Below are 24,476 nucleotides of genomic sequence, written 5' to 3'. Positions count from 1 at the left end.
TGAGAGCCTGCATTATTTATGAGCTCCCAGGTGATGCCTATGCTGTTGCTCTGAGCACCGTATTTCCAGTGGCTAAGCTGTAAACCAGCGTTGCTGAAGGTGTGCTCCCTGACTACCTGCTCTGGAATGATGTTAAGATGCCATCAACCCAGATGTACCGAATTCCTGAGACTAAATATTGGGAACCTGCATTTTTTTTTTTTAATTTTAAGATGGAGTCTCGCTTTTGTCGCCTAGGCTGGAGTGTAATGGTGCCATCTCGGCTCACTGTAACCTCTGCCTCCTGAGTTCAAGTGATTCTCCTGCCTCAGTCTCCTGAGTAGCTGGGATTACAGGTGCCCGCCACAATGCCTGGCTATTTTTTTTAAATTTTTTTATTTTTATTTTTAGTAGAGACAGGGTTTCACCATGTTGGCCAGGCTGGTCTCAAACTCCTGACCTCAGGTGATTCACCCGCCTTGGCCTCCCAAAGTGCTGGGATGACAGGTGTGAGCCACAGTGCCTGGTCGGGAATCTGCATTTTAAAGAAGATTCTCGAGAATGATTATTTTGCTCACTAAAGCTTGAGACCCCTGTTCTGAGTGACTGAGAAAAAGCCTTCAAATATCCACAGCAGTACAGCTGAGGGGCTACAGTAGCTTCTCCAAACTCTGTCTCCTGCAGGATGTTAATATGCATTCCCTGAAACACAAAAATGGAGGTGGGAGGGGAGGATATGCTGTCAAATATAATTTTGGAGTCAGTTAAACAAAGTTAAACTGGTTTCTTTACAGCAGGACTTCCTGGAGGCTTTGATACATGGATAAAGACTCAATATTATGAGTCTTTAATATTGTCATGGAGCGCGCATTTCCTACTGATGGACCCTTCTGGCTCCGAGCCTCTCCCTGCAATTGCATCTAGTGCCATACACATTGGGAAACAGTCCATGAGAACACAGCGCTCTAGGTTTGGGGGCTTTGTTCTTGGAAGGACCAGCCATACCTCTATCTACTCAATAGGCACAAGTGGCAGTCTCATCCTTGATTGACTTCCTATAAAGTGCAGGGCTTTGGGTGATCAGGCCCAACACAAACCACATTGGTACTACCAGCACCTCAGTTCAGAGCCTCTGTCCTCCAGCTCCCAGGGTCTCCCAAGGCCAGTGCATTTTAGAGTGGGGACCCTGTGCTAGGTGACAACATCCTAGGGTCAGCAGGACAATGGAACATTAATGGCAACCATGTCTAATGAGAACCAGTGGTTGGTGCTCAGGAGGAGCTCCCTGGGTGCCTGGCCCTGGCTTAGGTACTTTAAATGCATCCCCTTGTTAAGTCACCACTAGAATCCTGGGTGCTATTAACATTACTGTCTACAGATGAGGAATAGGAGACTTTGACATTAAATAACTCACCTATGGCCACCTTGTTTTTAAGCGGTAGGACTGGATTTTGGACCCTGTTTGCTGCACTCTGGAACGAAATCCTACACAAAGCTGCCATGTAAGGTTATGGGACTGTTATGCTGAGTGTCCAACACACCGGAGCCTGTTGTACCTTCTGCCATGCCATGTTTGTACGAGCATATATATATGAGCTCTTTTATCTAAGGCAGTTACTGACAGTAACCATTTACATACCTATTAGAGGGTGATCTATGTTTTGGGAAAACTGCGCTGCAGAATATTTTGGTCAGCCCTCTGCCCCAGCTCCTAGCTTCACCCAGTTTCCACTTTTGACTTAAGTTTACACTTAAGTGCCTGGCCCTCTGCCAGCCACTTAAGCCCCTCTGTGCTTTCTCAGCCTGTGCTGAGATCCAGCCAGCATCCAGTCATGCTCTCAAGAACCCTTTGAGGTGGGTTCTATGATCCTCATTTTGCAGATAAAGAAACTGAGGTTCATAGAGCTTAAGGGTCTCGCCCAAGGTCACAGTGCTAGTAAATGATGGAGAAGTGATTCATGATTCACACGTTGGTTGTCTACCTCAAAGCCTCTTTTTTTTTTTTTTTTTGGCGGAGTCTCGACTCTGTTGCACAGGCTGGAGTGCAGTGGCTCCATCTCGGCTCACTGCAACCTCTGCCTCCTGGGTTCAAGTGATTCTCCTGGCTCAGCCTCCCAAGTAGCTGGGATTACAGGTGCCCTTCACCATGCCTGGCTAACTTTTGTATTTTTAGTAGAGATGGGGTTTCACCATGTTGGCTAGGCTGGTCTTGAACTCCTGATCTCAAGTCATCCATCCGCCTTGACCTCCCAAAGCCTCTTGACTTCTGGGATTACAGTGCTGGAATTAAAGTGCTGGGATTACAGTCGTGAGCCACAACGCCCGGCCTCCTCCAAAGCCTCTTGACTTCTGCTCTGAGTTCTTCATAGGGGGCTGGGAGCAGTCACAGCCATATATAGGTACCCTCTGAATGCTGCAGGTCTTAGGAAGGGAAATACCGTAGCTTCAGAAAACATGTTTATTTCTTAGTTGTTTTCTCTTTCTCTTTCCCCTTCCTTCTTTTCCTCTCCCTGCCCCACCCCTGCTGACTCTCAACCCAGAAAGGGCCTCTGGGAATGATCTCATTTGATCAGAAATTTCCCACCTTGGACAGCCTCTGACAGGCCTCTCTGGCACAGTCTCACCCTTGTTAGCCTAGAGCCACGTTTTTTATACCTGGGGGATTTCTATCCTGGCTGCGGCTGTCTCCCCACTTTGCTGTTACAAAAACCACTGGCAACAGAGAGCAGGGGCCTCTGCTCTTGGCCTCTGACTTCCCCAAATGCTTGCCCTCTGCCTGCTGTTCCTGGCCTCTCGCTGCCTGGTCTACCCCGCTCTGTTCCTCATCAACCTCCATTTCAAAGAGCCCACTGACAGGTCACACAGAACTGAGCGGACGGCCAGCGCAGCCCAGGCCCGGCAGGGGGTGGCAGCCTGGTGCCAGACAGTGACCTGCTGGGTCCCTCAGAAAGAAAAGGGGCTGTCACCACCGACACCTCAGAGCAACAAGCCGGAACAGTTACTTTCCGCCTGAGGGGAGACCTTGTCCCTGGGGGGAAGATGAGAGGCTTGGCCCCAGAGTGGAGAGGATTAGTAGGGGGGCATGATGCTTCTCCTGCTGCTGCATAAAGAAATAGCCCAGACTGCCAGCTGGTCGAAGGGCCTGGATTTGGCTATCCTACGAGCTTCCTGTGGAATTATAGGAGTTGGAAGTACTAATTTCTAAATGATGTCTTTCCTAAACGTGGCCGTTGTCATGTTCCAGGCACTGTGCTCAGCACTCTCTGGAGATGTTCTCGTTTATTTTGTTTTGTACTTATTTGTTTATTTTTAGAGATGAGGTCTTGTGCTGTTACCCAGGCTGGCGTGCAGTGGTGCAATCTTGGCTCACTGCAGCCTCAAATTCCTGGGTTCAAGAGATCCTCCTGCTTCGGCCTGCTGAGTAGCTGGGACTATAGGCACCCACCACTGTGCCTGGATAACTTTTTAATTTTTTGTAGAGACAGGGTCTTGCTATATTGACCAGACTGGTCTCAAGTTCCTGGGCTCAAGCAATCCTCCTGCCTCAGTCTCCCAAAGTGCTGGGATTACAGGTTTGAGCCACTGTGCCTGGCTGTCATTTAATCTTCACATCTACTCTATGGTGTACGTACTAGGAATGAGTATCATACTGCCAATTACGATCACAGGATCTAGAGGCAGCTCATCTGTGTTCAACACTAGGTCAGCAAAATACTGGCTGTGTGACCTTGGGCTAGTTACTTTACTTCTCTGAGTCTTGGTTTCTTCATCTGTAAAATAAAAATAATCACACCAGCTTAACAGGGCTGTTGCAAAAAAAAAAAAAAAAAAAAATCAAATAAACCATAAGCAGAAGGACTTGTTGTGTAGTAACCATTTGTTTACTTCCACTTTTGAGATGGAGAAACCCAGTCCTAGAGAGGGTCAGTTACTTGACTAAGGTTGGGCAGCTGCTGGTGGGTGGGGAAGCTGGGATTCACGCGCAGCTGGCCCAGCCTTAGACTTGCTGTTCTTCTCCCCTACTCTATGCTTCTCCAGCAAGCTGTAGTTTGGGAGGTCAGAGTTCACCCAAGAACAATCCGCAGCAGCCTCTGCCTTTCCTCTTGTTTTAAAGCAGGATTATGAGGCTTTCATACCTACTGCACCAACCCACAGGAAGTCAATGGACAGGATGAGGCCAAGTCAATGATACAGATGAAGAGCAGTACAACCCTGTCTTCATGCCTTACTGAAAAGATGTATTTTATATTTGGATTTTCTTTGCATTGATAAAATGATGTCAGTGGTATATAGTGACGTGGGTGTCACTGTCTGTATGCATGTTTTTTGAAATCCTAGAATGAAATGTATTTATCTCCCAATAATCTATTGAATAAAAGACAATTGCTTCCCATCCCAAACACTTCTCATGAAAGCTTTTATTCATTCAATTCGTGTAACAATGAGTTGACCAAGGCAGACAAGGACCCTGTGATTATGGCCCTAGATTCTAGAGGGGGAGAATAGACAATAAACAAATGAATGCCTGATGGACTTAGAGTGACAGTGTTCTGAAGACGCTAAGTAAAGCAGGGTAAAGGGCTGGAGAGTGATGAAGGAGGGGATTTTCTGCTTTAGACAGGGAAGTCAGGGAGGGCTTCTCTGAGGAAGTGATGTTCGTGTAGAAACCTAAATGAAAGGAGGAAATGAGTCATGGAAACATCTGGAAGAACACTCTGAGCAGAGGCAACAGCAAGTGCAGAAGCCTAGGGTGAAAGTGTATTTGTGAGTTGTAGGACTGGCAAGATGGCAGGTATAGGGCAGAGAGGAGGAGGAAGAGAGAGAGGAAATGAGATCAGCATGGAAGCAGGGACTCACTTATGCAGAGCAATGGAAGCCACTGCGGCAACCTAGGTGCCATGCTACGGGAGATGAGAGGCCCTGGCAAGGCTTGCGCAGGGGTGTGATAGGATCTGACTTCTAAAAGGATTCTTCCAGCTGCTCTGTGGGGAACAGATTAGAAGCTGGAGGACCCATAGTCCAGCCCAGAGAAGTTGTTGGCATGATCTGAGTGGAGGTGGAAAGCTACTAAGAAATCATGGCCTTAAGGATTAGGAGTAGGGAATGGAGAGGCCAGGTAATGGGGCATCCAAAAATCTGTGTGGCAAGATGCATGGACAAAGAGAGCATGTCAAAGGCCTATGCAATGGCCACCCTGGCAGACAGTGTGCTAGTTGGGTAGTGATGATATTAGTGTTGCTCATTAAAGGACTAAGACTTTGAGTGATGGACCCCAGGTAGGCTGGGGTTTTCTCCCTGGTTCTATACTCCTTGAGCCACAAATTTTCTGAGTGAGCATGGCAGAAGTAAGAGCAGGAGAAGCTTGCTCCGGGGACTGCCGTTCCTCTTTTCTGCATCTGTCTTCTCCATGGATTCCGCTTTTCCAGCATGACCCCAGATACCTAGCGGCTTTGGACTCTCTGGCACACCTGGTATAAAATTACTTTCCGAAAAAGGGTCTGAGAGAAGAATGAACAAGGCATTTAGAATCAAAAGAACTGGGCTCCAATCCCAGCTCTTCCACTGTTTGACTCTGGGCAAGTTAACCTCTAGGCCCTCAGTTTCTTTGTTAGTTTAATGAAATCCTCTAAAAGTCAGCAATGAATGCAAAGATTTTTGTAAGCCTGTGTGGCTAAACGGAACATTGCAGTGACCCACCCAGCTTGGGGGTCACCGGTTCATGATCTCTGAGGGAAGACAGCACTCATTCCAGAGCCAGTGGGGATGAAATTGAGGGAAATGTATTATAACAGGGACCAAAAGATGGGCTCCTGATTTTGAAATGTATGCATTATTTGAAATGGTGAGTTTTTGATGGGGAGGCAGTGTATGTTTTTAGAATCTCTGAACTCACATCATACCGGGAGATGCAAACACTCAGAGCAGCCATTTAAATAAAGGGGCATTAAGTTGCTCTGTATAAACTTTCTAGTCAAACCTTACAACAGGCCAATGAGGTTGATATCATTGTTTCCAGTTTAGATGAGAGAACTGAGTCTCAGAGAGGTTAGATCCTTTGCTCAAGGAAGCACAGCTAGTAAGAACCTGAGTCAGAATGTACAGCTCGGTCTGTCTGATTCCAAAGTCTGTGGACCCCAGCAGTAAATGGCACAGCATCACCTGTCCTAAGTGGGGCAGGGGGTATGGCAGAAGCAGCAGAATGTCATAAAAGGCAATGAACCAGGGCCACCTATCACTGCCCTCTCCCAGCAAACTCCTTCCACATTCTTCTTTTATTCCAATAGTCTTGAAGGAGGAGGATGAATCCTGGGAAGTTGGAGCCTTGACTCCTCTCCGGATGACAAGCTTCTGTGAAAAGGACCTCAGTGAACCTAGGAATGTACCCAAGGTCCATATGCTAATCAAGTGGCCACTGCCTCAGGATGCAGAGCTGTTTGGCCTGTCTCTCCTCATCAGCTGGCCCAGGGCTGGCGCGCTCGGAGGAATCCCTCTGCCAGCACTTGAGCTTCCCTTCAAAAGGTATGCATTACGCTAAGTCAGTGGTTCTCAATGCGTCAGCATCATCTGGACACTTGTGAGAAATGCGCATTCTTGGGCTTCCTGCCAGACCTACTGAATCTGAAACTCTGAGGGTGGGGCCCAGCCATCTGTGCACGAAGCCTTCCAGGTGATTCTGATGCTCGCTGACGTATAAGATGTATACGAACCATTGTGCTGACTGTTCTGCATGCATTAACTCATCTCAGCCTCACAGCATCCTATGAGGTAGAAGTTAGCCCTAGCTCTGCTTTAGAGAGGACAAAGCTTAAGCTTAAGCTCATATCTTGAGGAAGTGGAGGAGCTGGGACATGACCTGAAGCTCAGATCCCAAAGCCTCTTGACTACCCTGCCAGGCTGTCTCCTCTCCCTGGGAGAAAGAATGCCTAAGTGCAATGGAGGGAATATAACAAAAGGCCACGCCTGCTTCTCAGCTGTGGTGTGTGTGTTTATAATAACTCAAGCAGATATATCAGCCTTCTGTCTGAGGGCAGGCATGGTTGCAGTTTTGAAGACTGAGATGCTATGTGGTGGGAGGCACAAACAAATATGTTGGCTGTGTTGTGCTCTGCCCAGCACTGCATGCAAACCCCATTCTAGCCTCATCCTCCTCCATTCTCCACGTGGACTAGGCTGCAAGGTACCAGGCTTCTCAGAGGCCCCACACAGGCATTGCTGTTTTTTGCCTCTGTGCATTTGCCATTTCCTTCATTCACAATGCTTTTCCCTCCTTCCTTGCCTAATTCCTCTATATCTTTTAATATTCAAGCTGTACCTATTTTGGAAGCCTTCAGTGCCTCTCTTGTGAGCGGCCATGGTCTCTTGGCCTTGCTTCTATTATGGACCCTTAATACATGGCTCTGCAGTGACAGCTTTTGTATGTATTTTACTTCCCACCAGACGGAGGATTCTTTATGGGCAGAGTTTGAGTCTTTCTCGCTCACATGCCCAGCCACAGAGTGGGGGCTTGGTATACGTTTGTTGAATGAATAAATGATTTTGGTGGTGAGGGGTCTGTCCAGGAGTGTGGCTTGTGTGGGAGAGGGTATTTTCTGTCATTGCCATCAATGACAAGAGGTCTGAGCAGGGTTGCAACTAGGAAGAGGTGAATGAAGGGCTGAGGGGGCAAAAGTGAAGGTGGCACTCACTGTGAGGTGCCCTAGGCACCTCCACTCATTCTAATCTAGGTCCCAGGTCTGAGACAGATCATGGCTCCAACCAGTAGTGGAAGACACCCATTCTCCTGAGGGTCACTGGGTCCTTCTGGTGGTGACATAGCATTGAGAAAAGCACACTGGATTTTGAGCCAAGAAACCAGGACTCCAGTCTCAGGTCTGCCCTACCTGCTCCTTGGCCTTGAGTAAGTGACTTTCCCTCCCTGGGCTTTGCAGCTGCTGGGGACTCTATATTTTAGCTTTTTGCATCTGACATTTCCAGACTCCCACAAATGAAATCATACTGTGATTCTCATAAATGAAAGAGGTAGTGTGCCTCAGTGTACGTGGCCATGGAGTTCCAGGAAACTGAAGGGGGTGGGGAGAGCTCCATGATGACATACCCTGAGGACAGGCAGAGGAGGAGAATCACCGTGGAAAGGTTAGGTCTTGGTTGTGAGTGGGGAGGAAGAGAAGCATTAGGCGCAGCAGTTTGGGGAACACCTTGCAGTTTTCTCTGGATTTGCACTTGGCCACAGAGTTCTGGCCCCTCTCCAATCCCCCAGAGCTCTTGGCTGAGAAGATAGAAAGTCAAAGAAAAGAGCACAGGCCTTGGGCAGCTGCTCTTGCTGTGCTGCTTGCTAACACCTTGCTATTTAAAGTCCAACTGCTCAACTCTCCCCTGCTTACCCCCTGGCATTTCAGTGCCTAAGCACTTTGTGGCAAAAATGCGTTCCAAATCCAAAACTGGAGGGAAAAGCTAACGTCGACGGTATTTTTAAGCATGCTGCAGAATTCGTGTGTCTGCAGGGCGGAGGTTGTTCAAGCCCTTATGCTCTGCCTTGCTCTGAGCCCAAACACAACAAACACTCAGGTGCTGTGAGGCGCCCAGAGGAGGGCTCTTGACCCAGGTTCTGAATCCTGCCTTGGCTATGTTTTTGCTTTGGGAGCTTGGACAAGCCACTTCACCTCTCTGGCTCTTAGTTTCTGCTTCTATGTAAAGGATAATGAGAGATTCTTAGGGCTCTTGTGGGGATTATGATTTATTTAGGCAATGTGGGTGAAGTTTTAGCATGGGCCTGGCCCTTGGTAAGGGCTCAATGCCTTAGAGTTTTGGACATCACGTCCTTTCAAATCAGGCCCATGGACACTGCCTGTTTTGGGACCATCTGGTCCCTCAGACAGATATGTTCCTGGGACATTAAGTGTCTATATCGGATTTCTCAATCCTTGGCGTTATTGACATTTTGGGTCAGATCATTCTTTGATTTGGGGCTTTCCTATGTGTGTAGGGCATTTAGCAGCAACCCTGGCCTCTACCCGCTGGATGCCAGTAGCACCTCCCCACCTCCCCGCCGCCATGACTCATGAATGCTTCCAGTCACTGCCAGATGTTCCTGGGCGAGCGAGTTGCCCCAGTAGGGAACCACCAGTCTGGACTGGGAGGAAGACTGTGGGAGCAAGAGAGCTAGTGATGGCACGAGGACCTTGCCTCTTTATTCCAATGCTGGTCACAGAGACCAGGGGATGGCAGGGGTGTGCCTGCCACCATCTAGGGCAAGACTCTGGCCAAGGCACAAATACAGGAAGCCAACATAACGATATCAACATTACCTCCTTGCCACCAGTGAAATCTGCGTTTTCATCCTTTAATTCCCTAAAATAAGTCCATAGTGATTTACATGATGAAATTTTTTTTTCAGATTATGCATTTTCATCACAATTTCATAATGAATATTTGATTTGTCATCTAATCGGGGGAAAAAAACATAATCCCTTCAGAGACACTTAATAACCATTTAAACTAATAAAGACTTGATTAAAAAAGCCTGAAAGTGCTGTGTTGGGTACATTATAAACTTTAAATACCTTTTTTTTAAAAAAAAAAAAAAACAAAAAAATAACTAATTCAATGGTCAATTACACGTACCAGGAAAAGGTTTTCAATGGAAAAGTTTTGTCTTCGAGGTGATTTTTTCTAAGGCTTCTTTGCAGCAACACACATTCTGTACTTGTTTGAATCTTCTTCAGAAACACCGTCCAAAGTTTTTGAGTGTTTTAGAAAAAAACGAGCCAATGGCTTTAAAGGAGAAAAGCCATATATCATGGTGGTTAGCTGAAAAGCCTATTCTGAGTCTTAACTTCTTGAGCCTTTGTATCCTTATCTGTATAATGGAAATAATATGATGAAATAGACTCATTGAACTTATAGTCTAGTGTGAAGAAACAGAGAACCTACAAGAATAATAGTTTGAGAAAATTTAGGAGTGTGGTATTTCCATAAAGCAAACACTAATGGTTGATGGGAGAGAGACAGAGGAAGACTTCATAGTAAGTCCTTCTCAGGCATTTGAGCTGAGAACTGAATGACTACAATGAGCCAGTGACACAGTGTGCCTGGATTGGGCATTTCCACCTTGCACTAGCAAAGACTCTCGGGTGGAACTAATCTTTGCACTTGTGTGGTCTGAACACCAGCCAGAGTGGATGAGGCTGAGCTTCCGGAGGGGATGGGGGAGGACAGGTCAGAGACAAGGCAGGGGACACACAGAGGGCCCTCTAAGCCAAGGTGAAAAAAAAATCTGATTTTGATTCTAACTTCATGAGAAACCCTTTGAGAACATGGAATGATGAGATTTACAGTGTATTAGGTTGGTGCAAAATTAATTGCTTTCAGCGGTCAAAACTGCAATAACTTTTGCATCAACATACCAAAACAGTCCCTCTGGATGCTGTGTGGAGGAACAGAGAGCAGACAGCAAAAGGAGTAGCAGTGAGACCACTTGCGAGGCTGTTCCTGTAACCCAGGTGCAGGGCAAGCTCAGCACCGTGCTTGGCATATGTAAGCTCTCAAAAATCTTACTGATTATAATTTTTATATGCAAGAGAATAGGTTCTATCTTTCTTTCTTTCTTTTCTTTTTGAGACGGAATCTTGCTCTGTCACTCAGCCTGGAGTGCTGCAGTGGTATGATCTTGCCTCACTGTAGCCTCTGCCTCCTGGGTTCAAGAGATTCTCATGCCTCAGCCTCATGAGTAGCTGGGACTACAGGTGTGAGCCACTATGTCCGGCTAATTTTTGTATTTTTAGTAGAGACAGGGTTTCATCATATTGGTCAGGCTGGTCTTAAACTCCTGACCTCAAGTGATCCACCCTCCTTGGTCTCCCAAAGTGTTGGGATTACAGGTATGAGCCACCGTGCCCAGTTGGTTCTATCTTTTTTCTAAACCTCAGTAGAATAAAAGAAAACTGAACCTCTACCTTACAGTTTTCTAAACAGAAGATTCTCTAGTCAAATATGCCCAGGAAGTCAAAGATCTTATTTCAACTGGAAGAGCCAGAATAATTTCAGATCCCTGTTGCTATGTGTTCCCTGAGGATCTCAGTTGAGGCTAATTCTACTTCCCTCCTAAAGAAGAGAGACCCAGCATCTGGCCAGCTGGCAGTGTCCTCAAGGCCAAGTTTTCCTCCTAAGCATTAGATACATTGCTTTTCTCTCTGGGAGCTAATCAGGGACTCTGTTTATGGCCCAGCTACATTTGCCACAAGGTCTTTGGACTGCAAAGGGAATCCTCATCCAACCCAATTAATAGCACAATGTTGTACTTTTAAGCTGTTCCCCACCCAACCAATCCATCAACATGATTGGGATATACTAATCAAGGCATTTACAATGGGTTCACCAAGCTTTGTCTCTCACTGGAGGAAGAAACGGGACTATTTGGGCCTGGGAACCAGAACCCTTTTGGAGTCCCTGAAGTCCCAAGCTTGGCTCTGCTAAATGCACAGACAAGGTGAGTTATTAATTAACAAGTGAGATAAATGCTGGAAGAGCATTCCTGAATCGTGTCAAACCAATTTGGATGGTTATGGGATGGGGAGGGAGTGGAAGGAGGCAGTGGGCAAGGGGTGGGTTTTGCCGGTTCCAAGTGCTTTGGACAGACTCCAGTGTTATTTCTCCTCATTTAGACCTGGCTGGAGTGCCTTGGATGGCATGCCCGGAGCTCAGGCCAGCATCCACGTCTCTTAACCCAAGGCAGCCTCTTTTGGAGTGAAGCAAGGAACCAAGCCTTGCAGATGGAGGTAGGGTGGGAAATACTGCTCTGCGGAGAAGCCAGTGTGGAGTCCCTCATTTAGAGAGGGAACTACAGAAACTGCTAGTGGTCTGAAGAGCCTCTACCAGGGGTTACTGATACACAGATCTGTGGCTTTGAGGACACTCCATGGGAACGAGCTGAAGAGCCTGGCCTTAACACTGGGCTGGGCTTTCTCTCATGTCATGCTCCTGACACCCATACATGTGACAGTCCCTTTGCTATGCTCCCACTGAACTACTGCCATCTAATAAGATGTCCATCCCTGCCACTTCTCACATGCTGGACTGTAATAATAATAATAACAATGTGTTTATCCACCTTTGTAGATGGATAGTGAGCTCTTTGTGGACATGTGTCATGTTTGCTTTAGTATTCTAAAGGCTTATTTTCAGGGTCTAACATTTAGTAAATCCTCAACAAATGTTTGTTAAGCCATAAATGAATAAGCTAATGAATGGATGGATGGATGGATGGATGAGTGGATGGATGAATTCATACCCCAATGACAGAGAGTTAAAGGTTTTTAAACGTTGAAACAAACATTAGCCAACTCTCCACCCAAGAATGGAGAACTTCTAAATCATACTGAAGTCATTCACTAAGGACCTAAATGGAAAAATATCTTCATGTCTTTTTTTTTTTTTGAGACAGGGTCTCACACTGTCACCCAGGCTGGAGTGCAATAGCGTAATCACGGCTCACTGCAGCCTCAACTTCCTGAGCAAGCAATCCTTCTACCTCGGCCTCCTGAGTAGCTGGAACTACAGGCACATGCCAGGATGCCTGCCTGGTTAATTTCTGTATTTTTTGTAGAGATGGAGTTTTACCATGTTGCCAAGGCTGGTCTTGAACTCTTGAGCTCAAGTGATCCACTCACCTTGGTCTCCCAAAGTGTTAGGATTACGGGCGTGAGCCACCATGCCCAGACTTCATGTCTTTTCAGCTACTTATTTCTTCCTGAAATAAAATTCCCCTCTCCTCACTGCACTCCTGTGTTTTGGGGATTCTAGGGGAAAGGGTTTGGGGTGTAAGCACTGTGACATTAGGCTGGGTCAGCCCACCCAGGGAAAGCCATTATTTTAAAAAGTTTATCTCAAAATGTCACCTGCAGAGCAAACACACTTGTATCAGACACTCTGGGTTGCTTGATAGAAGTACAGATTCTTGGATCCTATATCTGACTAATAAATCAGAAGCTTTAAGGTGGGGACTTAGAAATCTGACTTTTAAACAAGCCCTCCACACAGTCACGCAGCACTGAAGTTCAATAAGCACAAAGTTAGAATCTTTGTGGTTGTGTACACTGGAAAAATTATTGGTTGGGTTCCATCTATATGAATTCGGTCTCCTTTCTAGAAAATAACATTAATATTAATAATGTCAATGCTAGCAGCAGCCAATATGTGAGGGCATCTATGAGCCAGGTGTCTTGTAAAATATATCACATGCATTTTCTCACTTAAACTTCACACCAGCTAGTGGCATTGGCATTGCCATGCCTATTTTGCAGATAAGAAGATTGAGACTTTGAGAAGCAAAGTGACTTGCAGAGCTGGGATACAAAAGCTGACTCTGAAGCCCAAGCTCTTAATCAATTATGATGATACAGTGTCACCTGTTCAGAAACCAGGGACGTGAAAGAGAAGGTGCAAGACATCTTTCAATGCTGTGTTGAAACAGAACGGGAGGAAAAAGACATCTCTCCTAGTTTAGTAAGGAAGAAAGTGATGCGGGGTGACTGAGGACGAGCTCAGCCTAAAAAGGGCTTCCTCCTACCCCTATGTCCAGGTGATGTGGTTATGACATTGCCTCCCTTGGTCTCCACTGTCACTGCTGCCCACAGATGGGAGAAAGCATCTCATAGGATTCCACAGGAGCTTCAGACTCACTCCTATGCCAGCTTGAAATGATGGGAGGGCTAGGGCTCCTGACTCTAAGTTCAGGGTGATAAAGGGGAGTGGAGAAGGAGTAAGGACTGTCTCACCAGGTCAGACGGTCTAACAACGCCTCCTCACCTTGCAGTTCCCACTTTTAGAGGAACTCTACACCCTCTCTCCTACCCCTGGCTGTGATGAACTAAATCTCGCACCTCTGTCTTGGTGGTGATAATTAAATATTATCCGCCTGTCACTTGGTGCACATGTTGTGTGTATTCTCAGACTTTAATGAGCTGGTATTTGTCTTCTGTAAGCAAAAATATTTCTTTGAGTCTCTTCTTTTTCAAATTGGGGTGAGCAGTTCAAGTGAAGATCTCTTACTACTAAAAAGACAGTCTGCTGCCATGTCTGTCTGAACCATTTCCACTTCTTTTTAGTGGCCATGGGCAGGTAAGGCTTGTCCCTTCAGAATCAGCCATTGCTTCCTGAGGTTACATGAGCGGCGGTCACATGACTAGGGGTGTTTGGAGACTTTGAAAGCCAAGGGGATGAGAAGGCAGGGAATCGGCATAAACTGTTTTGGCGGGGATATTCTAAGGCAGCCTTCTCCAACAGGGATTTTCATCTCAACACTGCTAACTACAGAGCATTATTTGAGTGAAAGTTTTCTCAGTTCTTCCAAAGGAGGTACTTTATCCAGTACCATTCTAGATGCACAGGAGAGAAGTTAATTCATTGCATAGATCGGATGGCTTAGGACAGTGGTTCTCAAGGAGGACCTGCATCAGCGTCCCCTGTGTCAGCACTGCTGGGATATTTACTAGAAATTCAAAGTCTTGCACCGCCCTCCCCAGACTTAGAGAATCAGGAGCTCTAGGGATAGGGCTTAGCACTCTGTGTTGAATCAAGGTGGTTTTGCCACATGCTGAAGTTTCAGAACTACTAGTGGCCATAAAGTATTAGGGCTTAATTCTCTCATAGAGGAACCTAGGTTGAAAAAAGACTGTTGAAGGTTTCAGATATCTCTATCTGTATTTGTATCTATATCCATCTCAGTTTAAAATAAAAAAATATATATCCCTTCAGATTTTTTTTCGAGTGTTTCTAGATGGAAAAGTGATTTGCCTTTTCCAGTCCACTTTGGTAGATTGCTGTATTATTTTGCCCATTCACGAAATTTATAACAATGTGTTCATTGCAGCTGCTCCCCGGGTCTGCATTCATGTTCTGCCCGGGTGCCTCTGACCCATTGCCAGGTTTATAAACTCACATAGCCCTTCCTGAAAACTCACAAAGCAGGACAGAGACTAGGGCAGAACTCCCACCCCCACCCCAACCAAACAAAAAGAGTGATATAATTAGTGTGCTGCAGGATTGAATCTGGAGTTGATGAGGAGCAACCTTAATATTTATCAATAAACAGCTAAGTGCTTAGCACACCTCCTAGGGAAGTCATTAACCATAAAAAGGATACTCTACACCAAGGAATCTCCTCCAAAAAAAGAACTCAGTTAATTGTGAATTGCCTACGCCAGGTGAGACAGAATTGGTGTCTACCCTTCTCACCTGACATAAGCAACTCTGAATTAACTGGGAGTTTCTTTTTATAAACACCATGCAGCCTTCTTTTTTTTTTTTTTTTTTTTTTCTTTGTGGTTAATTACTTCCTTGGGAGGTTTGCTTTAATCGTTCCCATAACAAGGCCATTATTGTCTTTAGCATAATCACTGCCTCATTTGCTTTTGTGCCCTGCCTTTAGACTGCTTTGTCTCTGCCAGTCAGGGGGGGATCCTGAATTGTGCCTGGTGGGCAACCCTTAGGACTGGGGACCCTGTGAGCCTCTTTTAGCCCCATCACTACAGGAATTTGGTTTTGGCCGGGTGGGAGCTGGGATCAGGGGTAGGGCTGGTGGGGAGGGAGGTGGGTAATGCAGGGTATGCTGGGGAGATGGTCCCCCAGACTTTCCTCTCTTCCCTCTGTGCAGCATTCCAGCCATTTGTTATGCTTTCAGCTGCTGACACCAGGAACAGGGAAGGGAGCCAGGAGAGCAGCTCCTTTCTGGAAGTAGAAGCTGATCTGTAAGCAACCGCTGTGCTCAGTGAAATCGCCAGGGAGGCAGAAGGAAAAACAGTGAATCTTACCAGCAAAAGTCGTGCGATTCTGACTTGGAAAAAAAATGCATTATGTAGTTATGCCTTAACTTGTTAAAAAATGAATTAAAGTGCTTTCTCTTTTGGCTCTGTTTCAGGAAAGAGAAAATGAATGAATGGGAGCTCTGTAAACCACATCAGGTCTGTAAACTGTTTTGATTGTGTATTCCTATCAGTGTGTGTACATCTGTTTATTTACAAATTACATACAGGCACAATGGCAATCAAAAATTATGGAAACTGCAAAATATCCATTAAGAGGATGAGAACAAATAAAAATAGAGTATCTAATACTCTCATCCACCACCCTGATGGATTGCACCCTGCTCTGGACATCACTGAAAGGACCTGTTGGGACCAGGAAGGCAGTGATTGACTTTGGCTTGGTCATTCATATTCCTAGGTTTCAATGGCTGGTCCAAGGTGGCACTAAATACATTTTTGTTAAATCAAATGATTGGACTCATGGATCTTCTTACACTCTGAAACAACTTCTGCTCCTAGTGAATTCTGATCAGTTACTAATTTTGGTGGGGGTGGATAACACACCTGTACTAAAGTCTAGGGAACATTCCACAGTATTCTTAGGAGATCAGGGGGCCCACAGGCTAAGCCAACCTCATTTAGCCCCAGAAACTTAGCACTCCATCAGGAAGTAACATGGGGAAATTCAGCTCAGAGGTTTAGAATTGGGGACAGAAAACTATTCCTGTAAAGGGCCAGAGAGTAAATATTTTAGGCTTTGATGGCCAAGTAGTTTTTGTTGTGACTCCACTCTGAAATGGAGAGTGAAAGCAGCTCTAGACCAAACATAAACAAATGGGCATGGTTATATTCCAATAAATGGAGAGGTGTGGGTTAAGGGGTACAAAGTGTCACTGATGCAAGATAAAGACATTCTGGAGATCTACCACATAGCATAGTGTCTATAGCTAACAAAGTAGTGTATACTCAAAATTTGCTAAGAGGGTAGATCTCACATTGAAATGTTCTTACCACAAAAACTTCTAAAACCAAAAAGTCACCCCACAACAATAATCACAACAATAATCACAAAGAAAGCAGTGTGGCAGGCTATGTCTCAGCAACAGCTGAACAGGCAGGCTTCCCTGACAACTGTTTTGGCACTGAATGAATGATTAGGTTAAATATTATAGGCGGAAAGAGCCAGCACCCTTACACAAAGGCTGGAATGTAACAAAAGTCCACCAAGAGTCTTGCCTAGGCCTTTCCTGGGCCTTGAACCTTCACAAGATAATGAAGGAATTCTTACATTCCTCGTACCAGGACCCTTTTAGGATTAAACAAGTTTTATTGGGAGTCTAAAGGAACTCCCCAGACCTCCACACCTTAGCTGGAGACAAGATAAGAGTTATCACCCCTGGCACCAGGACCCATCTAGATTAAGCAAATTTACTGAGGCTCTGGAAGAAGCTCTCCAGGACCCAAACCTTAGTTATAGATTAGATGGAATCAATCACTTGTGTCTTCAGATGAATGCACACTTACACATAGACACATAGCTTAGAAGGTATATATGCACTGGAAAACTTTGTAATTTTGTGTTGGCCTGTGAATGATCTCTGGCCTTCTCCCTGTACCTGGGAGAGTTTATTTCTGGTTACTTTCCCAGTTTGTCTGCATCTTGTTATTGGACCTTGAAAACAAGCAGCCCGACCCTTGGTTCAGTCAGTAGGAAGACACTTTGGGAGGTGACGGACATGTTTATGGCCTTGATGGTGGTGATGGCCTCCCAAAGTGCTGGGATTACAGGCGTGCACCACAATACCTGGCCATATACACAGCTTTTTATATGTTGATTATACCTCAATAAAGCTGTTTAAAAATTTATAAACATCAAAATTTGAATTCACATAATTTACACACCATCAAATATTGTTCTTTTTATGATTTTTTCCCCCCAGCCATTAAAAATGTTAAAACTATTTTTAGCTTACAGGCCAGGATTGGTCCATGGACCATAGTTTGCTGACAACTAGTTAGAACAGACACTTTGGAGCCTCAGTTGGGTTTGGGTCTCAATTTTACTAATGGTGGTTGGATTATCTCGAAAAAGTTACTTAATCACTCTTCAGGCCTTGGTTTCCTCATCTGTAAAGTGACATCTCAAAGGGCTGTAAGGATGAAGGCAGCAGGCATTGCTTATGACAGCCTAGTGTGGTAGGCATAGATTGTCATCCTCATTGTCACCGACTGTTGTCCCCAGCCCTGAAAGGTCTGGCAGGACTGGTCACCCTGAAGGCAGTGCCAGGGTCCAGCCACCTTTATGTGGCAATGGACACTTGGGAATTCTGAGCCAGCATCAACCCCCAGTGCCTCCAGCCAGTGTCTCCCAGAGATCCCCCCTGGCATAAGGATACCTGTTCTCTGCTGCATTTGCTTCAAAGAAAATGTTACAACAACATTTGACAATAGTGCAGGGGAGGTCTTTCAGAAGAAAAATGACTCATGACAAAAGCATGGACAACGCTCTGATCTTAGGGGCTGGGAATGAGAAGACGCGTGCTCACCTCCCTCATTATCCTTGTTATCAGCACAGGAAGTTTCCATGGCAACGTTGCATCCGGGCCCTCTCCAGCCGGTCTGGCAGACACACTGCCAGCTGTTCTGACCCAGTGTGCATCTCCCGTTACCGTTGCACAAGTCAGGGCAGCCATCTGGTTGGAGAAATGGAGAGGATGAGAAGGAGGGACGTGAGGCTGCGCTGGGGAAGCAGGGGAGCCATGCAGAGGGGAGCAAGGCCGCAGGGCAGCCGCTGGGCCAGCCTCACAGTGGGGCCCGCGCCTGCCTTCCACAGAGTCAGGGGAGCAGGCAACGCATGCAGTAGCAAGACAGAGTGGGGTCGCAGATGCAGGGGATCCCCAGTGACAACTGACCTAGGTCAGAGGCAACCTTCCCAAAGCGGGGAGTTCAATGCACATCCCAGACAACTAAACCAGTGCTGAGCTGACAACCAGACTAGCTAGGCTGTGATTTCCAGCCAATAGCTCAGGATCGATGCTACTGAAAAGAAGCTTTTCTTTCTTTCTTTTTTTCTTTTTTTAAGAAGTGCTCTTCCGTAGAAGAGAAAAAATTCCCTATCAACCCAGGATGGAGGCAAAGTACCCGCCATCTTTCAGAGTTTTAAATACATATTTACATAGGATTATCATGAGCTTCTCATGACCGAGAACTGGATGGTTCTGCTGAGCTATTTTCATATGCTTGTACAGGTAATATTTAGTTTTAAGGGGCACTTAAAGATGTTGGCTGCTTATCACTCAACCTATTTATGGCACGATTTGAAAGTACTGCAGGATTCGAAGGCTGTGGAGGGTAGAGATGCTGGGTGCCATGAATCGGGGAAAGATAGAAGAAAAAAATATATGTGCTTGGGGGAAGGGTGGTGGGGTAGGAGTAGTTCTTATTTTGTGGATTTCTTTTCCTTTATTGGGGTGTGTGTGTGTGTGTGTGTGTGTGTGAGCATGCGCTCACGTGCCTGTGCAGAATCAGCTGCCTGTGTAATTTTCTAATTACTCCAGGACCCAAAACAATTGCAGCCAGCACTCTCCTGATCTGAGTTTGGACAAAGGGAGTCTGGGGGAGGAAAGTGGAGAAAGGAGGTGCACTAAAGAGAGAGGGGAAAGGTCTCACTAGCAGAGCCTCCGTGACTCTTTATAACAGGTAGGAGAGAAGCAGAGAACTACTAGGATGTGGCCACACTCACAAAACCTTCATGCTGGCAAGAATTCCTAGACATCTTCTCATTTTTCTTTCTTTTCACAGCTTTATTGGGGCATAATTTATACACCATAAAATTCACCTGTTTTAAGTGTACAATGCAATGACTTCTAGTAAATTTGCAGAGTTGTGCACTGGGATATGTTTTCTTACTTAATTTAAATATACCCCAATGACCATTAATTTAATTTTCCCCAGAAAGTAATTCCCTCGAATATCTATCTCGAATCCTATCTCTACCTCTGCCACCATCTCTGTTTCCATCTTTTTCTACGCCTATTTTTAAACTACATAAAGTGCAGGCTGGATTGGGCCATGGTGGAGGATAAAAAGCTTTGTAATGATAGAAGTAATTGATTTGAAACCTTCCTGGCCCAAATCTTGTGAATCAAAAGCATGCATCTCCCCTATTCCTCTCTCCAGTGTTCCAGAGGCCTTCACCTAGCATATTCCTTCTTTTCTCTTGAGTACCCCTTATGAGAATGCTGATAAACCTAGTATGTGCATATGGTACTGGTGGGAATTTGAGATAGGGTCTCACTCTATCACTTAGGCTGGAGTGCAGTGGCATGATCATAGCTCACCGCCACTTTGAACTCCTGGGCTTGAGTGATCCTCCTGCCTCAGCTTCCTGAGTAGGTAGGACTGCAAGTGTGTGCCACCAAGCCCAGCAATTTTTTTCTTTTTAATTTTCAGTAGAGATGGGATCTTGCTATGTTGCCCAGGTTAGTCTTGAACTCCTGGCCTCGAATGATCCTGCAGCCTCGGCCTCCCAAAGTGCTAGGATTACAGGCATGAGGCATTGTGTCTGGCCGGTGGTGGGAATTTAAAGGCATCTTCCTAAGAAGTAAGGTCTCAAGGGTATGCAATTAAGTTTTACTTCTTTAAGAAGAGGAGTTTCACTCTTCAGTGTTTGCTGCCTCTCATCCTTTCCAGAAGGTGGTATTGGATTGGGATCTGGGTGAGGAGTGCATGCAACAGAGGAGACCTATGTGGGGCACTCCCTAGGGAAGCTGAGCTGTCTTGAGAGGGCAAACAAGGAGACTCTTACCAGGGAAACCGTTTTCTTTTGTTGCACAGCCTGGCGCTAAGTCCAGCAGGCAAGTAAATCACCAGTGTGTGCACACCTGGAGAAAGGCTTGTTTGGTCTACACACCTCTCCTCACAAAGCCCAGATTCACATTTCCATGCTTTTCCTGACTGTGGCCCTGCCTGGAAAACCCCTGTTCACTTCCTACCGTGAGAGGGTATGTGGAGGGAAAGCCATCCCCAGTTGCAGAGAAATGCCACAAACATTTCTGCAGGAACAAAATGAGCTCAGTAGGAAAAGCCCAAGGGACATTTCACAGATTCTCAAGGAAAAGAGAATTTCTTCAACCTCCAGCTACCTTCAGCTTTAACAATTTCTACTGGTAGAGTTTTGGGGAACAGATCACAGAAAATACAGTAAATGACAGACCTATCAACATTTGCTCAGCATGGTATCTATTTGGCGGAGCTTTGTTATTTAGCTACTTTGAGGTCTCATGTCTGACTAAATTCATGTCCAATGTGTCAACAGAAGCCTCATTGTATAGGAAACCCACGTCCGCTACATCAGATTTAAATCTGCAAAAAACACTAGCGTGTCAGTCAGAGATACGCACCCAAAATACATATATTTCTAGATTGAATGAGGCTTTTTTTTTTTTAACCCCTTCTCTTTCTCTCTTGCTTCCTCCCCACCCTTCCCCTGCCGACCAACTGAAGTGAAATAAACGGACCACAGTAGCAGGTTTTCTCCACATCACATGAGGAAGATGAAAACATGAGCAGTAGGAAGCTGGCAAATCTCTGAGAAGTTTCAGGGTAGCTGGGAATTAATGGACGGGACTTAGCTTTTAGCTTGAAGAGGAAGAAAACAGCCCTGGTAGGTGCACGGCGTTGCTAGGCAACCCCAAGCTAACCCCAGCACAAGTTCATTCTACCGGTGGCCTTCTGAGGAGGTGATCCTTTGTGTTTGTAAAGTGCAAAGCCAGCTTCTGCTTAAGGAAAAACAAAACCTAGGAAGTAATTAGTCTGGAGGGCAAAACAGGTATGAGGTAGAGGCGTTTCTCTGGAGAGGATGCTATAACTGAAGTTGGATTGCGCTTATACTGGGGCATCCAGGAAGTCTCCTATAGGAAGTCTTCTGGATTTCAGGCTGGTACTGCCTGTCTCCAAGACCACTAATATAAAGCCCCTTAAAGCATACCTGTTTGGTTCCTCTTTTATGGAGCTAGAGAGAGCTGGCTGCCTGGAGACTGCAGGTTCTATCATGACCCTATACCAGTGGTTCTCAACAAAGGCAATTCTGTACCCCTATTTCTCTCCAGAAAACATTTGGCATTGTCTGGACACTTTTTATTTTTTATTTTTATTTTTTGAGATGGAGTCTCACTCTTTTGCCCAGGCTGGAGTTCAGTGGTGCAATCTTGGCTCATTGCAGCCTCCGCCTCTCAGGTTCAAATGATTCTCCTGCCTCAGCCTCCTCAGTAGCTGGGACTACAGGTGCATGCCACCACATCCAACTGATTTTTTTTCTGTATATATACATATATATACACACACACACAAACAACAATGACTATATATATATGTGTGCATATATATATATATATATATATATATATATATATATTTTTTTTTGTAGGATGGGTTTCACCTATGTTGGCTGTGGCTGGTCTTGAACTCCTGACCTCAAGTGATCTGCCTGCCTTGGCCTCCCAAAGTGTTGGGATTACAGCACTCCAGTCATGAGCCACCGTGCCCAGTCTGGAGACCTTTTTTGATTGCCACAATTTGAGGAGGGTGCTACTGGCATCTCGTGGGTAGAGGCCAGTGATGCTGCTAAACATCTTACAATGCACAGGACAGGTCCCACAGTGAAGAATGATACAGCCCCAAATGTTAACTGTGCTAAGGTTGAGAAACCTAGCCCTAGACATAAACCCCCATGAGATCCAAGATTTGGTTGTTTGCTGTTGAATCCCAGAGCTTGGCCTGGTTTTAGGCACGTAGAAGGTGCTCGAATGGATAAAAACAATCAGTGCGTGCTATATCTTTTCTGTCTGCCTGCCTTGTATCTATAAACTCTTCTGAGGGTCATGAGAAGATAACAGAAACTTCCTCTCTAAGATCAAAAGTCCTCTTCCCACAGAGAATTTTCAAGGACACCAGTGATATGAATGGACTAGTTCTGTCATATTCCAACCTATATAGAGAGAGGTGATGTGGAAATTTGGGATTTAAAAAAACCTACTTTGGGAGGCCAAGGTGGGTGGATCACCTGAGGTCCGGAGTTCGAGACCAGCCTGGCCAAAATGGTGAAACCCCATCTCTACTAAAAATACAAAAATTAGCTGGGTGTGGTGGCAGGTGCCTGTAATCCCAGCAACACAGGAGGCTGAGGCTGGGGAATCACTTGAACTCAGAAGGCAGAGGCTGCAATGAGTCAAAACGGTGCTATTGCACTCTAGTCTGGGCGACAGAGTAAGACTCGGTCTCAAAAAAAGGAAACAACAACAACAACAAAAACAACCCACACCCTTATATTCTGATGGCCCCTAAATCTTCAATTCCAGTCTTCTGACCTCTAGACCTGAACTCCAACTTGCATCTCAACATAGCCATCTGTTCCCCACCTGTACACTCATAAGCATCTCAAACTCAAAGGAATTCTGACTCTTTACCTTTCCTCCCCACAAACTCTGACCCCTTGAGCAGTGCATGGCACATCCAGGTATCTACCCCATTGCCCACCACTGAAACGTTGGAGGCATTCTTAATTATTCCCCTCCTCTCCTGCATTCTCTTGTCTCTTCTATCTAATTCCAACCAAGTTCTGCCTTATTTTCCTATAAACTGCAAGAACTCGTATCTGTCCTTCTTCCTAAATATCTTGGAATCTGTGCTCTACTTCCACCCCTACTGCTACCACGTTAACCCCAGCCACCCTCATCTTTGGTCCAGATGCTTGTCAAAACCTCCTAACTGGTCTCCCTGCCTCCACCTCTCACATTCTGGACACTGCTGGAAACACTTCAGTAGCTTTCCATTGACCCATGGGTAAAGTCTGAAGTCCTTAACTGGGCTTGCTGACTTCATATGAACTGGCTCTTACCACATCAGCCTATCTCAATATCCCTTTAGCCTTTGGTTAGACTTAAGCCACTTGGCCTTTCCTTTTCACTTTTCTCACCTCCCTAACTTCAATACATCCTTCAAATCCCCACTCAGAAGTCATCTCCTCCTGGAAGCTTTTCCAAAGCTCCCAAGCTCATGACAGCAGCACTGGCCATGGCATCTTTATCCTTTCTTTTATGTGGTACTATCCGCCCTACTGTATCACAATTGGCTGGTACCTCCTTGATGCTTGCTCGGCCATGTAGCAGCCCTCCCTTAAGACATTTTACTGTCACCTGCTGGAAAAGTGCCATAATAAATGTACTCATTGTCATTACCTACATTTTGAATGGTGCCCCTCTTGTGAACTGAACAGCTGCCCCAGGCGCTCCTGCTATGGTGTAAAACTGTCAGGGAGGGACCATGTCTAGATTGTTTGCTCTTGGAGTGCCACTACTTAATAAGTACTTGGGGGAAATGATGAACGAGTAACTCTGGCTGAATCCAATGGCTTTGGCAGAGTGGAAACAAAAGAGTTTCCAAGACTCTACACATAAAATTCCAACCACTAGAAAAAAAAAGTCTGTCCACACAGTTACCAGGTAGGCAGGCTTTTTGCCTTAACAAAAATTAGGCATGAACAAAATAATGTCTACAGCACGGTAAAAAGGGAAGCATAAATGCACTTGAAGAAAGCTATAATTACCATAAAAGGCTTTTCTAAAAAAGCATCAAGAAATGTTCTGCCATGTGCAGCAATTTAAAGGTAGAAATAAGTGGCTAATACTGTATGAGGGG

At 45.6% G+C, this 24,476-nt stretch overlaps 1 protein-coding gene across 6 annotated transcripts in view; it reads right to left on the bottom strand.

The window, feature by feature from the left end:
* Positions 1–24,476, bottom strand: part of TENM2 (teneurin transmembrane protein 2) — a 1,283,414-nt gene that overhangs the window by 82,611 nt on the left and 1,176,327 nt on the right. For all 6 annotated transcript variants that reach the window (XM_003900492.5, XM_021940242.2, XM_021940246.2 and 3 more), the window contains one exon: positions 18,326–18,472. In XM_003900492.5, coding sequence (XP_003900541.5) covers positions 18,326–18,472 — 147 coding nt within the window. The remainder of the gene's footprint in view (positions 1–18,325; positions 18,473–24,476) is intronic.

Source organism: Papio anubis, chromosome 5 (genome assembly GCF_008728515.1).
Source record: "Papio anubis isolate 15944 chromosome 5, Panubis1.0, whole genome shotgun sequence".
NCBI classification, from domain to species: Eukaryota; Metazoa; Chordata; class Mammalia; order Primates; family Cercopithecidae; genus Papio; species Papio anubis.
The sequence above is the reverse complement of the archived record's forward strand: the minus strand, read 5'-3'. Positions and strand labels throughout refer to the sequence as shown.